The sequence below is a fragment of the Triturus cristatus genome, chromosome 3_1 (genome assembly GCF_964204655.1).
Source record: "Triturus cristatus chromosome 3_1, aTriCri1.1, whole genome shotgun sequence".
NCBI classification, from domain to species: domain Eukaryota; kingdom Metazoa; phylum Chordata; class Amphibia; order Caudata; family Salamandridae; genus Triturus; species Triturus cristatus.
In genome coordinates, this window is record NC_140583.1 from 399,454,595 (window position 1) to 399,468,486 (window position 13,892).

The 13,892-nt window shown below is 42.7% G+C and overlaps 1 protein-coding gene across 1 annotated transcript in view; it reads right to left on the minus strand.

Annotated features, from left to right (window-relative positions):
- The window catches only part of SCG3 (secretogranin III), a 243,241-nt gene that overhangs the window by 28,323 nt on the left and 201,026 nt on the right, over positions 1–13,892 (minus strand). The window contains exon 11 of the mRNA XM_085644187.1: positions 7,529–7,609. Within this exon, the coding sequence (XP_085500313.1) occupies positions 7,529–7,609 (81 nt within the window). The remainder of the gene's footprint in view (positions 1–7,528; positions 7,610–13,892) is intronic.

The following is a 13,892-nucleotide window of genomic DNA, read 5'->3' on the forward strand; positions in this document are numbered from 1 at the left end:
GACCCTAGTACAGTGCGCCAGGAGTGCCCAGGGCTTGTAAATCCAAATACTGCTGGTGGGCTTGCAGAACTGGTTGTGCCACCCACAGAAGCAGCCTGTAAACAGGTGTCTAAGGTCTGCCATTGCAGAGCCTGCGTGCAGTCTAGTACTGTCATGCTAACTGGGCAAAGTGCACCCACTTCCCAGTCCCTAAACCTTTCCTTTTCTTCATATCAGACACCCCTATGGTAGGCCCAAGGACAGGGTGCATTGCAAGGATAAGGTAGGACATGCCCTGGTGTGTGTGGTGTGTTGTAGTAGTGAATTACAGCCATTTTCGTTTTTCACTATTGCAAGGCTACCTGTTCTCCATAGGCCAGAATGGGCAGTTTGGTTATTCTATCTTATAATCTTAACTGACTCAGAGAACATGGTAGAGATTCGAATTTAGTATGCCTGAACTCAGGATGATAATATACATCTTTTAGTGAAGTTGGTTTTAACATTCTGTGTTTGAGAATGCCACTTTTAGAAAGTAGGCATTTTCTTGTCTAACCATTCAAACCTGCCTTTGCTAGGCTGTGTGTATTCCTTTGTCTGGAGTTTGAGTGACAGGGCTGGGGAATTCCAAGAGACAGGGTGAGGTGCCCCAGTGGTGAATAGAGAGATCTGCATCTAGATGGGTGGGAGGAGTTACACCTGGGACCTGAATAGGGCTGTGCCTGCCTTCCACAATGCTGGCTCCACCTCCTGTGGGGCGTCTAATGTTTCTGCCCTGCACTGTGAAAGGAAAGGAGAAGTCTGGTAAACAGAGTGCTCAGGAACTGGTTTGGACTGGGCAAAGGCCCTCTGCCTTCAGAGGACAGAGGATTTCTGGGTATAAATATTGGGACCCTGATCCCAAGAATTTAGATCACTTTGGGAAAACAAGAAGAACCTCTGCTGAGGGAGGAACCAGAAGAAGCTGAAGAGGAAACTATCCCTGAACCTGGGGGATTGGCCTTCAGTGGTTGCCTTATTGCCAAAGAGAGGAGAAAGGAACTTTGTGTGTACTTTTGCTCAACTTGTGAAGGATCTCCAAGGGTTTGGAATAGAGCTTGCCTCCTGCTGAAGTCTCAGGAACAACAGACTTCACCCCCAGCTCCCCAGAGTTCTTTGGAAGTGCCTGCTGCTGTTGTTGGGCCTTCTGAGGGACTGCGTGTCGCAAGGAGCTGGAAGCGCGACTCAAGAAGGAGAAGCGTGCCGCCGTCGGAGCTGTTGTCGTCGCATCTCGTAAAGTGCGTCGCCACTGCAACATCGCATCGAGCGGAAGCGTCTCGCATCAACCAGGAAGTGTCTTGCAACGCCGAAGAAGCGTGTCGCCATCGCAGTCATCGTAGCTGACGCATCGCACCGCATCAAGAAAAGCGCCTCGCATCCACGGAGAAGAGTGCTGCCGTCGAAGCTACTGTCGTCGCATCGCGTAAAGGGGTGTCGCCGCTGCAGCATCACATCGAGCGGAAGCGTCTCGCAACGTCGGAGAAGCGTGCCGCTGCCAAGGCCGCTGTCGTCGCCTCGCGTAAAGTGTGTCGCCGCTGCAGCTGAAGCATCGAGTCGAGTCTTCTCGCAACATCGGAGAAGCGTGCCGCATCTGGAAGATCTTCACGTCTTTATTTCTTTGCACCAAAAACTTCGTCGCATCAACATCGTTGCAACACTTTCGTTGGCCTGCGTGTCGCATCTAAAAGGTACATTGACTTAAAGTGTCGCATTTAAGAACTTAAGAGAACTAAGCAAAATCCTACCATCTAAAGTAACAGTATTGTGTGTTTTTGCCGTTTAATGGTCTTGTGGTAAATCTATATAAAGAATACTTATTTTTTTATATAAAACCTGTGTGGTTGTCCATCTGTAGTGTTGTCACTTGGTTACTGTATGTGTTCACAAATGCTTTACACTCTGCCTCTGAGATAAGCCTGTCTGCTCGTGCCAAGCTACCAAGGGGGTGAGCAGGGGTTATTTTAGGAGTGTACGCCCTTACCCTGTCTAGAGGAGAGGGTCCCTATTTGTCACAAGTGTATACCTGTGCCAACTAGAGACCCCCAAGTCTAACAGCACCGCATTGGGTTAGTCCTCGCCTGCCTGCTGTTTCGGATTGGCTTGGGAGCATGAGCCAGTGTGAGAGAGTAGGTGATGATTATGCACATCTCCAGCACTATGGATATTTGGTCACCTTTTCGTGCCTACCTACCGTCTATAGAGCCAGAAACTACTGAGTGAAGCCCTACTTAATGACCACATTCATTTAACTAATGTTCCATGTGAAATGTACCTGCATGCTCCCAAATTACCACTACTATGACCTGGCAACACATGTATACTTAAGATGTTCAACTGACTATGGAATATTAACCACTTAAATTGTTGGTGATGTAACTATGTCTCTTCTACCTCTCCCATCTGAATGATGTGCAGTGTCTTGGTTGTTAATTTGTAAAATCAATAAATAAATTACAATAAATAAATAAATAAATATAAAGTGGGCAAATGTCAATGTAAGGTGTAGTGCCTGTGTAAGTAGGCACACAACTTTACAGAAGATCTACTTGCTCATTGGCTATGTTTTATATTCCAATATTGTAAAACAATGCTTAATTTTTTAAGTCGAGCCTAGGCAGCGAGCATGCGCTTTCTGCAAGCCCTGCTGTATTCAATGAAGGACTTTGCTACCGCCTGCTGCTTACCATAGGCTCAGTCCAGTGTCAGTCTTCTTTGCTGCCGCCGAACTGTTACACGCAGTAATACATCACTTCCGTTTTGCGCAGAAGACGCACAGAAGACCACCGGCCAAGAATAGTTTCCTTATGCTTGCAATGCTTTTTCTGTTGTTTTTAGGAGAACTCTTTTTTCAATTGTTGCTTTACGGATGTTGCTTTTCCGCCTGTCACTTTTCGCCTGTCGCGGCTTCTTTTTTAATTTTTCCTTTAAGAGTGCTTTGCATGAGTGCTATTTTAACTGTCACCTTTCCTGCTCATGCCGCCGTATGCCGGGCTGCCGCATGCTGTCTTCCAGACCGCAGTGCTACCCCTCTTGTCCAGATGGTTGCTGTAGTTCTTCACATTTCACAGAGCTTCAGAAGTCATTGTTGCTGTCCACGCACTCATCCCTTTATCATTGTTTTTCTTATCCCGTCTTTAGCTTTGGCATGGCAAAGAATAACTTACCTGCATTATGTACAGTGCAGTTAATAAAGAGAGTTGATTGGCAAAGATAAACGGCAGAGGAAGAAAACAGTGACATTAACTAATACTCTATACTGACTTCCATGTTGTTTTTCCAGAGAGTGCAGCGTTAGACAACAGGGTCTTCTTTAATATACTTGGATTGCTCTGTGTTGAGTGGTTTTCTGTTGAAGGAGGGACGTGAGTGGTGTGGTGTTGTGTGCACAGTCCTGTGTGTGTCATTGTTGTGTTACTCTCCAGGGACGTGTGGTTTGGTGTTCGACGTGAGAGTGTGACTTGCATGCTGCATGCCTGCTACTATTGGGCTACAGTCCACCATGGCTCACAAGGAAATGGGATATTATTGACTCGTGCCTGCAGCCACTAAGGTAAGCATTTCTCTTTTCCTGACACAATGCTCACCAAACAATATCGGTATTTCATTTTATACTGTGTGGTTTTTTACTCATCTGTGTGCTTCCTATTGGATTATTTAGGATTGCAGGGTGCAGTACCTTATGTGGCCAATAGAGGCCACATTAGAACTCCAGAGGGACAACTAGTATCAGCCTTTAGTACTGCATCCTTTCCCTGCTTTGTGGATTTTCTATTATTTCTTATGAAACTGCTGGAAGTCCCAGACTCTCTTGTGTCCAGCACAGTAGAATTCCATGTCACTATTGCTTTGGTGCCACGTTTTTGATCAGATCTCACTTCTATATGAGAACTTCCATAAATGTCCCTTCATCAGCGCTACACAGAGTACAATCTAATCCGGAAATAATATAATAATTCTTTTGTCACATTTCAATGAGATCTTATTTCATCAGTGCTCCACACAGTCCAACTGAATACGTAGAGATACTAATTGTATATATGGACATACCTATTTGAATGCAATTGTAGTACGGTCTTGCATGCAATTCATTTTCGGTAAGGTGGATTTACCATATCTTTACATTGGCCTCATTCAAGAATTCTTTCAGAATAAAGACTGCAATTCTACTGACCAGGACAAAGGGCTGCCCTCGGCATGACATTGTCAACCCTGTTCTCAGGATGGCTTTGAACAGTGCCCTGTTAGACAGCTAGGGCGTCTTCTCTGGAGCCCTGCCCACTCTAAGGGAGGTGACCTTCCCCATTCCTGCTTCATAATGGGCAGACAGAAGCAGAAGAGCTGCTGATAATAGAAATACACCTATCAGTGTACTGCTTGTGCATCACAGACAATGTCTCTAGTAAGCCCTGTAGGGGTTCGCATAGCCGCTAAGTTTTCAGTTGGCATGTGTGCAACATTTCCATATTTTGTGTGCTTCTGTCTGACATTTAGGTTCTTTAAGTGTGACACATTGTGTGACACGTTTGCCACTGGAACAGTGCACTAATGAAGTAATAAATGGAGGATTATGCCTCGTTTTAGACATCTCGGAAGAGGCGGAGGAGCAGGTAAAAACGATGCTTAGCTGGGAAGTTTCCTGTCGGGTGAGTCCATCTCTCTTGGCAGTCTGTGGATTTTTCCGTAGCCTGTGAACTATAAATAATAGATGCTTACTTGTGCTTGCTCTTTGTATCCCTTTCATTGGCAAGGCACTGTGAACATCCCTTTTCAGTACCTCCAGCTGCTTCCCATTCAACCCATGCCTCCTCCATCCCCCCTTTCTGAGAAATATGACCCTTTACTGTTCTCAAAATTATACTTGATCGGAAATCAATAAGAACTTCCTTTTTCATTTACTGACCATCTATTAATCTCCGTGCTTCCTCTTGACACGCATTGTACAAAAACACCCATGGAATTTTGTGATGATTTATATTTTACTCGTGCCTTTCTGCGCATGTGTTCTCCTCACTGGTGTTTTAATTTATTTTCTTCTTCTTTAGTTGTATTCTTACACCCGTGTTGCGGTGGCAGAGAGTATGAACAATGCGTTTAGCTAACAATTATAACAATAACATTGAGCACAGCTAGGCTTTAAGAAGAACACAACTGAAAACACAAGATACAACACATGTGCAGTGAGACATTAGCCAACTATTGGTACATTTATACAAAAAGAGCTACTTGCACCATTTTGCTTAAGGGGGCTTATTTGTATATTCGTGTTGGGTACATTCATCTGGGCCTTGGGTTTCCAAGAGGTGCCCGACTCTATAAAATATGCCTTCGAGAGTTACCTTCTCCTTTTTATTTTTTTGTGTTCTTCTTTTTAACACCCAAAGACACAGCTCCTTCCTATCTGCATTTTTTGTCACCCAAAAGCCAAAGCCATCCACACAGTTCCACGCCACACAATTAAACTCCACATATTTCAAATCCCCGCTACCTAATTCGACACCAAACCACCTAATTCAACTCAGTCACAATTACTCAGCACACCACATACATCCAATTAAACACACATATTTCCACATCGTGCCACAAAATTAAACAGCACACCATATAACACACAATCCCACTCCACATAATTCCATGACACTCAATATCACATAATTACTATTCACATATTTACACTGCACACGATGCCACATAATTTCACCACACAAATCCACTCCACACCCCACAATTCCACAACTATCAATTCTAATCCAACCTACATAATTCCAAAAACACCACATTCATACACTCCATAACACATAGGTAAAGGACATTGTCAATTAGAACGCCAATAGCTCTAACTCAAGCAAATGCAAGACCTATTTCATTTCCAGTGCTTCTCTTTACTTGAGAACACTGTTTTATTTGAGAGTGTTAGAACCTTAAAGGGGATTTCTCTTTGTAATATTAATAACGAGAGGTTAGTCAGAATGCATCAAAGGCTGCTTGCTGCTAGTCCACTGGTGCAGGAGTCTGCACCACCACAAGGAGGTAGATCATGGGAACCTTTGTTTTAGTTTCGCATAGGATGCGGAATTCGAATTATGCTACCATTACAGTGCGTTCCCTCATAGCTCCAATGGAGTTTGAGGTTAGAAAGCCCAGGGATTTGTTGGGTGGCTTACAGGGACTCTTCCTATTTGTTTCTAGTGTTTTCAACCAATATCTGGTGGGGGCTTGCGAGGGGTGGCAGAGGTCAGTTCAAGAGACTCTGCTTTTTTTTAGATCAGAGTTTCAGATGGTGTTGTGACATCCAGCACTAGATTTGTTTTGCATGTTTGTTGGTCTATGTTGTCGTATGTGTGTTATGCTTTAGGTTACAGCTGGGTGCTGCCTGTATTTCATAGCATCTCAAGGTGTTCAGTGTTGAAGGTGAAGTATACAGGCCAACGCATTAACCCTTTGGTATACCAAATGTCATTGGTACCCGACTAGATACTTGATATTAACCCATTCAGAGTGATGTTTCTATAACATGGCACCATTGTTGGTTCCCTCTGGTCAAAAGATAGAGAGAGACTGACCACGTCTAGGAGACACTCAGAGCATGCGGAGTGTGTGGCCTTCTGAGTGGTCTGCGCGGAACTCAAATTAGCTTACTCTATCACTAGTTTCTTCCTTATGATTATCCTGACATCAAATTCACATGCTGTTGCTGATGAAAACGCATCACCTCTGTAACAATGTATCCCTATGGCTTGCCTTCTATTTTGTTTTTGTAATTTCTCCGGGTCAAATCCAACAATGGACATCTGCGGCTGCGCTCAGACAAAAGCGTGGATAGCAGTAGTTTGTTCATTAACCATAATCAGATTAATGCACATTTCTTCAATTTTCCCAGATTGTGGGTGATGTGAGAATATTGCATGAATAATGCAGCGTTTCTACAACAGAACACTGAATCCTTTGAATGGTTTGTGCCAGCATTGGACTAGATACAACTAAGCAAGAACACACAAACTGGAAACCGCCTTGAGGGATTAGGCTAATAGATACTCTGGACCTTTCATACCCCGAGCACAGAGTCTACGTTGCCTCATTGGTATATGTGCCTGTGAGAGTCTGGGCAAGTTAGCCATTTTCACTAAACATGGACAAGCGTTATGCATCCTTCATTCCTCATATTGTTCCATGCTGCCTTTTGATGCCTGCACATTTCTGAGTGTGGGTGTTACGAATGTTCATGACTACAATGCATGTGCACTGAACGCATGCTGTTTATTTTATATTCTACTGTCTATTTCTCATTACACCTTAAGAGACAAACAAATAAAATCGTTTGAGCGAAGAAGAAAAAATATCCTGTGAGCAAAATGCAAAATCCAGATTGTGTGCAGTTCAGTGACATAGTTACTGTATCTCCGCATTACATCAGATTTGCTGCTTTCAATGAACTAATGGTTGGGGACTGGCCTTTTCTCAACCCCTTGGCATCTTTCATTTCTCCAAACTTCTCTGCATACACATTACATACCTTCTTTTGTCCCTTGATTGTTGTGCGTCTTCAGCCACTCAATGTTCTTTCTGATGGCATCTAAATAGGTCTCCGCCTTCCCTGGAATAGAAAGCAGCTCAATCACTTGTCATTCCTATGCATGAAATTCTACACGTTCTCCCCTTTGTTCTGCCTCCCATAAGCTAACTCTTTGGAGTGAGGATACAATATTTCCTGAAGACATTGCTATGTTCGCATGAGTGAACCATATCCTTAAACACCATCTTGCCACTTTTGTACACAACACTTCATGCTTCTGTTCTCATAAATAAAACTGCTTGCTTTTCTTTACATGGGAACGGTCTGTTTTTCACAAGTACAGGCTTACACTGCGACCTCAGTCTGCACAGAGTGTTCAAGGTGTAATAGCAGTGTATGCTGTTAATTCATGTTGATCAGTCCCACTCACTTAGACATAACACGAACACAGCTGCAAATAACTGGAACTCGGGTGCTTTTAATATTGCATTGCATGCATGTAGGGAGCACTTGGAGAAAACCTTTTCATCTACAGAGAGCTGTGCTTGTCCTGGGATGTGATTCCCTTCATCTGATCTTGGAGGTATGGCTTTCCCCATTTAAACCTAGAGATCTTCTATTATTATATAAACTAGCTCCTAGCCTGGGGAGGGTGGTACACGGCGCTAAAGTCCTGGTTCCACTATCATTATAACATGATTTCTCCTTTTGTGTTTTATGGAATTGTAACAAAGCTGATTGTATTATTTTTATGCATCTTTTTACTAGTATTGGCGAAAGTACTGCATCTTAGAGCACGTAGTTAAAATAAACATTTTAAACTATATCATGTCTCTGATTACTCTTGTTGTGGACTGGCATAAGTGTTAAACCGAAAGAGTGTTCTTGATTCCCACTATTCCTGAGAGTTCACTAAGTCGCTTGTTCTGGGTTGTCTAATCATTGGTAGCTTCGCTGTAGCACGGAGAACGAATGAGACACTGATGGTAGTCGGATTGGGGTTCTGGGCACTGAGGTGGGTTTTTGGAACACCACAATACAGCGAGGTCCTGGTTTCCTGCGCATAGTTCCGTGCATGAGCAGAATCCCTGCAACAGTTTAATGTCTGGTTCCTATCTTCCGCAAGCTGAAAACCCTATTGCCATAATTGCTACCCGCTCCGTTCTGCAGGCAGGGGATAGTTATGCAGCAGAGGTCCCTTTGTGGCACTTATGATGCTTAACAAAAGCACATTGCATTACTTGACGTTATAAAACTCAACATCAATATGTGCACTGAACGCTGATGTCCTTATTAAGACAGCAATTAACTGGCACAAAATAAAACCTACACACATCTTCTCCTAGCAAACCAATGCTACCAGAGTGCTTGGGGTAACCTGTTGTCCGGTTAAACTGAAACTCAAATGTATTACCCCTCCGCTGGGTTACTTCTAAAACGTATTACTCAAAATGAACGGTTAAGTATGAACATGTATTTTGTTTCAGGAAGCTGCTGGGCAAGTTGTGGTTTCATTCAGACTCTCTAGAATCCTTTTCAAACTGGATTGGAAAGTTACAGTTGTAAGTTAGTTTCTGACGTAAACAGTGATAGGTCAAATATTCTGCTGGGACCAGAGGCTATGAGGGGGTGCAGCTTTCTGACCTTCACAAGGAATGCATCTAAGTCTGCACCTGAGCTCAAATGAGACAGGTGCATACTTACCTGTTGTAAACAACTGACCGTGGCCCTTGATAGCCCCTAAGAGTGTCGAGTGGAGTTATTTTCAGCTGTATGAAAGAGTGCCTCGCTTTATAAAGTGTCATAGTCTTCCATGCGTGGGGGTGGTGAAAGACACTTGAGGATCAGCTGATGCTCTCAGTGGGTCCTTGGAAAGGGTGACGTAGGTGCTTCCTTCAAAGGTCACTTAGCTGCTTTTACGCCCACTGGTTTACAAAGGATCACAGCTGTGCTGACGAAGATCGAAAGAGAAGCGAGTCATCCATTTAATGGACAGGACTGAGTTTCATGCTCTAGGTAGAAGGCCAGTGTGAGGAAGCCTCCAGTCTGAAGCTCTCCAGGGGTGAGGCTGACACACTGTTTACTAGGACCCGCTTCAGCGCAAGCCATTGTCTGGGGAGAGTGGACGGTCAGAGATCGGGGGCATGTACGACCCCCCAGATACCCTACTACTCTCTCAGAATACACGGCTCATTCGCAAGTCCCAGTACCAGTATTTGGTCTATAACCACGTACCATTGCCTCTTTAAACTCTACTATGATTTACATCATCACAAAGAGCAGTTATAGTTACCTCCAGGGCTCATAGAGTGACAATAAGAAAAGGCCTGCAATAACTATATTCCACCCATGTTGGACAACTATAGCTACTGCAACTATAATAAGACCTTAAAACAGGATCCAATGAAATAAAGGCTGAATGGGAATCATAACTGACTAGTTACATAATGCTATATTTGGTTCCACATGTTCATATGCTGGAGCAGAGTTTTCTGTTGAAAATCTATTGGGTTTTTAAGCTCCGGTTTGTCTGTGTCGAAAATTAAAAATATTAATTTGTAACGTTAATCATTTGTTTTGTGTGAAAATTCTAATTAACCAATACGAACAAGAGAAAACTACACGTGGGGATGCATTCGTGTTGCTTATTAATAATGTGCACGTTTTATTAAATGAATGTTGCTAAGTGTTGTTTGTTTTAAAGCATAAAACGCTTTTGAAATAACGTGTACTAATGCTTAAATGTGTTGCAAAGGCTAGATAATTACATACACATAAGGGTATTAGTGGGGTTAACACTGTTTAATCACTATGCTGTGGTAACGTTGTTTTTGTCTCTTTTAATTAAGATGGTCTGTTTTGGTCTATCGTAAAATGGCTGTCGTTTAAAGCCTACATTCGAGTGCTGAGATTTTGATGAGAAGGCCTTGCTGAACATGGTCGAGAGTCACCTGACCACAGCCTTCGCCTGGTTTAAAGTTTTCCGTGAGGACAGCAGTTCCGGGCGTTAGTCCAAGTTCTTTGGGCAAGGATAAAGTACAATGAACATTGTCAAGTTTGTGGTGACTCTGCTAGAGATATCAAGGAAGAGCGGCTTTCGAAAGAAACATTTGTAAATTTGAGTTCCTTCTTCCGTTTTTATTTTTGTGATTTTTTTCTGAGCGGAGGTTTTCCAAATGTAGCAATGCTACATCTTTTCCTGCTCGCTCTGCTCAGCGGCTCAACGGAAATCAAGAACATTTTATGTTGCTATTATTTTGTAATTTTGATTATAAATATACTAGACTAGAGAGGGTTCGTGGTCATTGCATTTGGATTTCTGAGGCCACTTCTTTCCGAACTTGCGTTGGTGAGGATCGATGCTGTGAGGACGGCGACTTGGGAGATTTCTACTAAGAGACCTGTCCTGACTCACTTATGATATTTAGCTAGAATAGGTAACTATGAGAATAATGATTTTATTTTGATTGCATTTCTAATTGAACTAATTTTAGATAAAGATTCATAATTTTAAAATACAGTGTTGGTGATTATTTCTTGTCAATTATTGAGTACACTATTGGGATTATTGTTGTTTAAATCATGACTCAAGACAGTGTCAATTAGGTCTTATCGACCTGGTTGTAGATGCAGGGTGTTTAGGAGTTTCCTCTCTCATGGTTGGTACTTATAGAGTAATCGGAGTGTATGTTAGTGAAATGGGCCCAAGAGTATGGTGAGTGTATGTGCGTGTATCTGTGAAATTACTCTATCCGTGGAAGTAGGGAGAATTTATATGGCCTAATCTGCACCAATTTCCTGGTAGCAGAATTTGATGGTTATTGATGATTGTCTTGATCTGATTAGATTGCTTGTATATTGGCTTTTTGATTTATTGATTATTGATTGATGTTGGTATATGTACTAATACTATATGTTGGAGTCGTCGTGTTGAGTTTTATGTAGTGCTTCTGGAATTTGGGAGCTGGTAGCAGTTCCGTAGTAGGGCAGAGGGAAGTATATGCTGCTCTCGGGAAAGACGGGATTGTTGGAATTACCTGTACGTATGCAGGAAAAACGTGTGACAATTGAAGTTGCGCGTCACATTGTCTGAGTTCGGAATCAGTGACATCGTCGTGTGTTACTATTAGGGATATATTTCTAGTATAAAAGGAGTGTGAATGGTAGCGAAGGTTATCTGTGAAACTCTAGTCTTAAGTCCCAGGGATCCGTAAGGTTTGCCGTTAAAGCTTATCACGGGAGAAGTAATAGGTATTCTCTGAGCTTGTTTGAAGGACTGGGCAGAGGTAAATGCTGCTTGGTTAATGTGTGATATAGTTCTGTAGTGGGACAGACTGTTCGCTGTTCTCGGGAAAAGCAGGATTCTGTGTGCATGTACTACATTTTCTTGTATGAAAGTGCGTGAATGTATGAGCATTTAGTTGATTGTAAGACTCTTTGGAGCAGTCCTAGAGGAAGCAGTTACTGGGTGCATGTTAGAAGGGCAGAGTAGAAGAATGTGCTACTGTGTCAACGAGAGTAATAATTCCGTAGTGGAACAGAAGTGAGTGCTGTTTCAGGGAAGAGACGGGATTCTTGTGAAAAAGATTTTCTTTACTATTCTATGGTTAGCAAAGCAGACAATGGAGATGTTTATATGTTGTAACTAATAGATATTGTGAAATTTTGACACGAAGTCTACTGAGAAGATTTTGTAAAGGAGGGGTAGACGAGTGACAGGAGCCAGGAGTAGGAGCGACTGCAGCAACTGCTGACGTCATACAGACCGCGCTCTGATTGGGTAGTGGATCAGAACAGTGCTCGCGCTGGGATTGGTGTGTTGGTGTGAGCCGCGCAAGGATTGGAAAGAGTCACCTTATACTCTTGTGACGTAGACGCTCCAGGATTGGTGCGTTGGTGTGAGTCGCGCTGTTATTGGATAAAATATCGTACTGTACAGTTGTATTACGGAAAGGATTAGAAAGTTTTGGTAAACACAGAAATGTATTACCAAGAAGAGAAAAAGAAGAAATCCTTGTTCGGAAAAATAAAGAGATGGTTTCACAAGGATAAAGATGTTAAAACAAGAGAAGGTGAATTGTTACCTCCAACGAAAACGCCTGCATCCTTTATGGTTGCGAGATATGGGTATCATACCTGTATATGGTTGGAGAATTGGGCTAGATATACCAAGGAAGATGGTGTCTTAGCTTTCCCAGAACATGGTTCATTTAATTTGGCCGTGTTGAGAAATTTGCGAGAGAAAATGATGGGTCTAGAGCCTAGACCAAGGCCGACACAGTTTGAGGCTTTAGTGGAATGGGAAGAGGAAGTACATGAGCAAGAAAAGCAGAGGTCTGGAGGAAATTATAGGTACATGTTTGGGAGGAAACATGATCGTGAAACTCATCATGACCGAGTGAGGAGATGGCGAGATGCTAGTATGTCAGAGGGATTATATCCTATGAGAACAGTTGACGAGAAGGAAGAAAGGAAGGGAATGGAGAGAGTTCCTGAGACAGAAGTGAGAAGATATGGAGTTAGCGATTATGAGGATGAGGTCTTGAATGACATGATTTACAAGAGACCACCTCCATATAGACCAGAACCAGAAGAGAGCACACCAGTTGTTTCTCCGATAAGAGATACATTGCGTATCATTGAGACAGAAGTTGTGACACCTGAATTAAGAAGTGGTAACCCTTTTAGAGAAAAAGAGGGAGAGAAAAGATGTGGTGATGAGAATACGAGAGAATTAGCCAGAACTACATCAGAACTGACTGAAAAGATTAGGGAACTAACAAAGAATCTGGAAGCTGTTACGATGCCTGTAACTATAGGTCCGGTTATGCCTGTTTTTGATAAACAGAGGATGGGTGAAAATGGTCTGGTGGTTCCATATGTTGGGAATAAGATGACAAGTTTGGCTGGTCCTTCAGGAGATTCAGGAAAAAGGATGGAAAGTAATGATGATTTGAGACAATCCAGACATGACACATGCAGTGGAGGATTAGAGGTACAGTCTAATTCGAGATTGGAAACTAGTGATGCTAGTTGTTCAGGGATGCCAATGTTAGAACCACAGAGGGTGCCAGGAAAGGTGGTTCCAGTGAAAAGAGCTACTGAAATAACAACTGAAGATTTGAATGAATGGATGAAAGTCCTTCAAAAGAGGGATGAAGATTCCCAGGCAATTGATGTGGCCAAGTTACGCATAGAATTAGAGGAGCTTGTTGTAGGGACAGTTCCTACAGACATTCTAAAAAATCATCATGATGGAGAATTGTTATTCATGTGTAAAAACATTACCTGGAGAGCTAAAAATACACATGATAGGTTAAGAGCAATAGCGAATGAGCAAGGAGTTGACATTGATAAGGTGAAA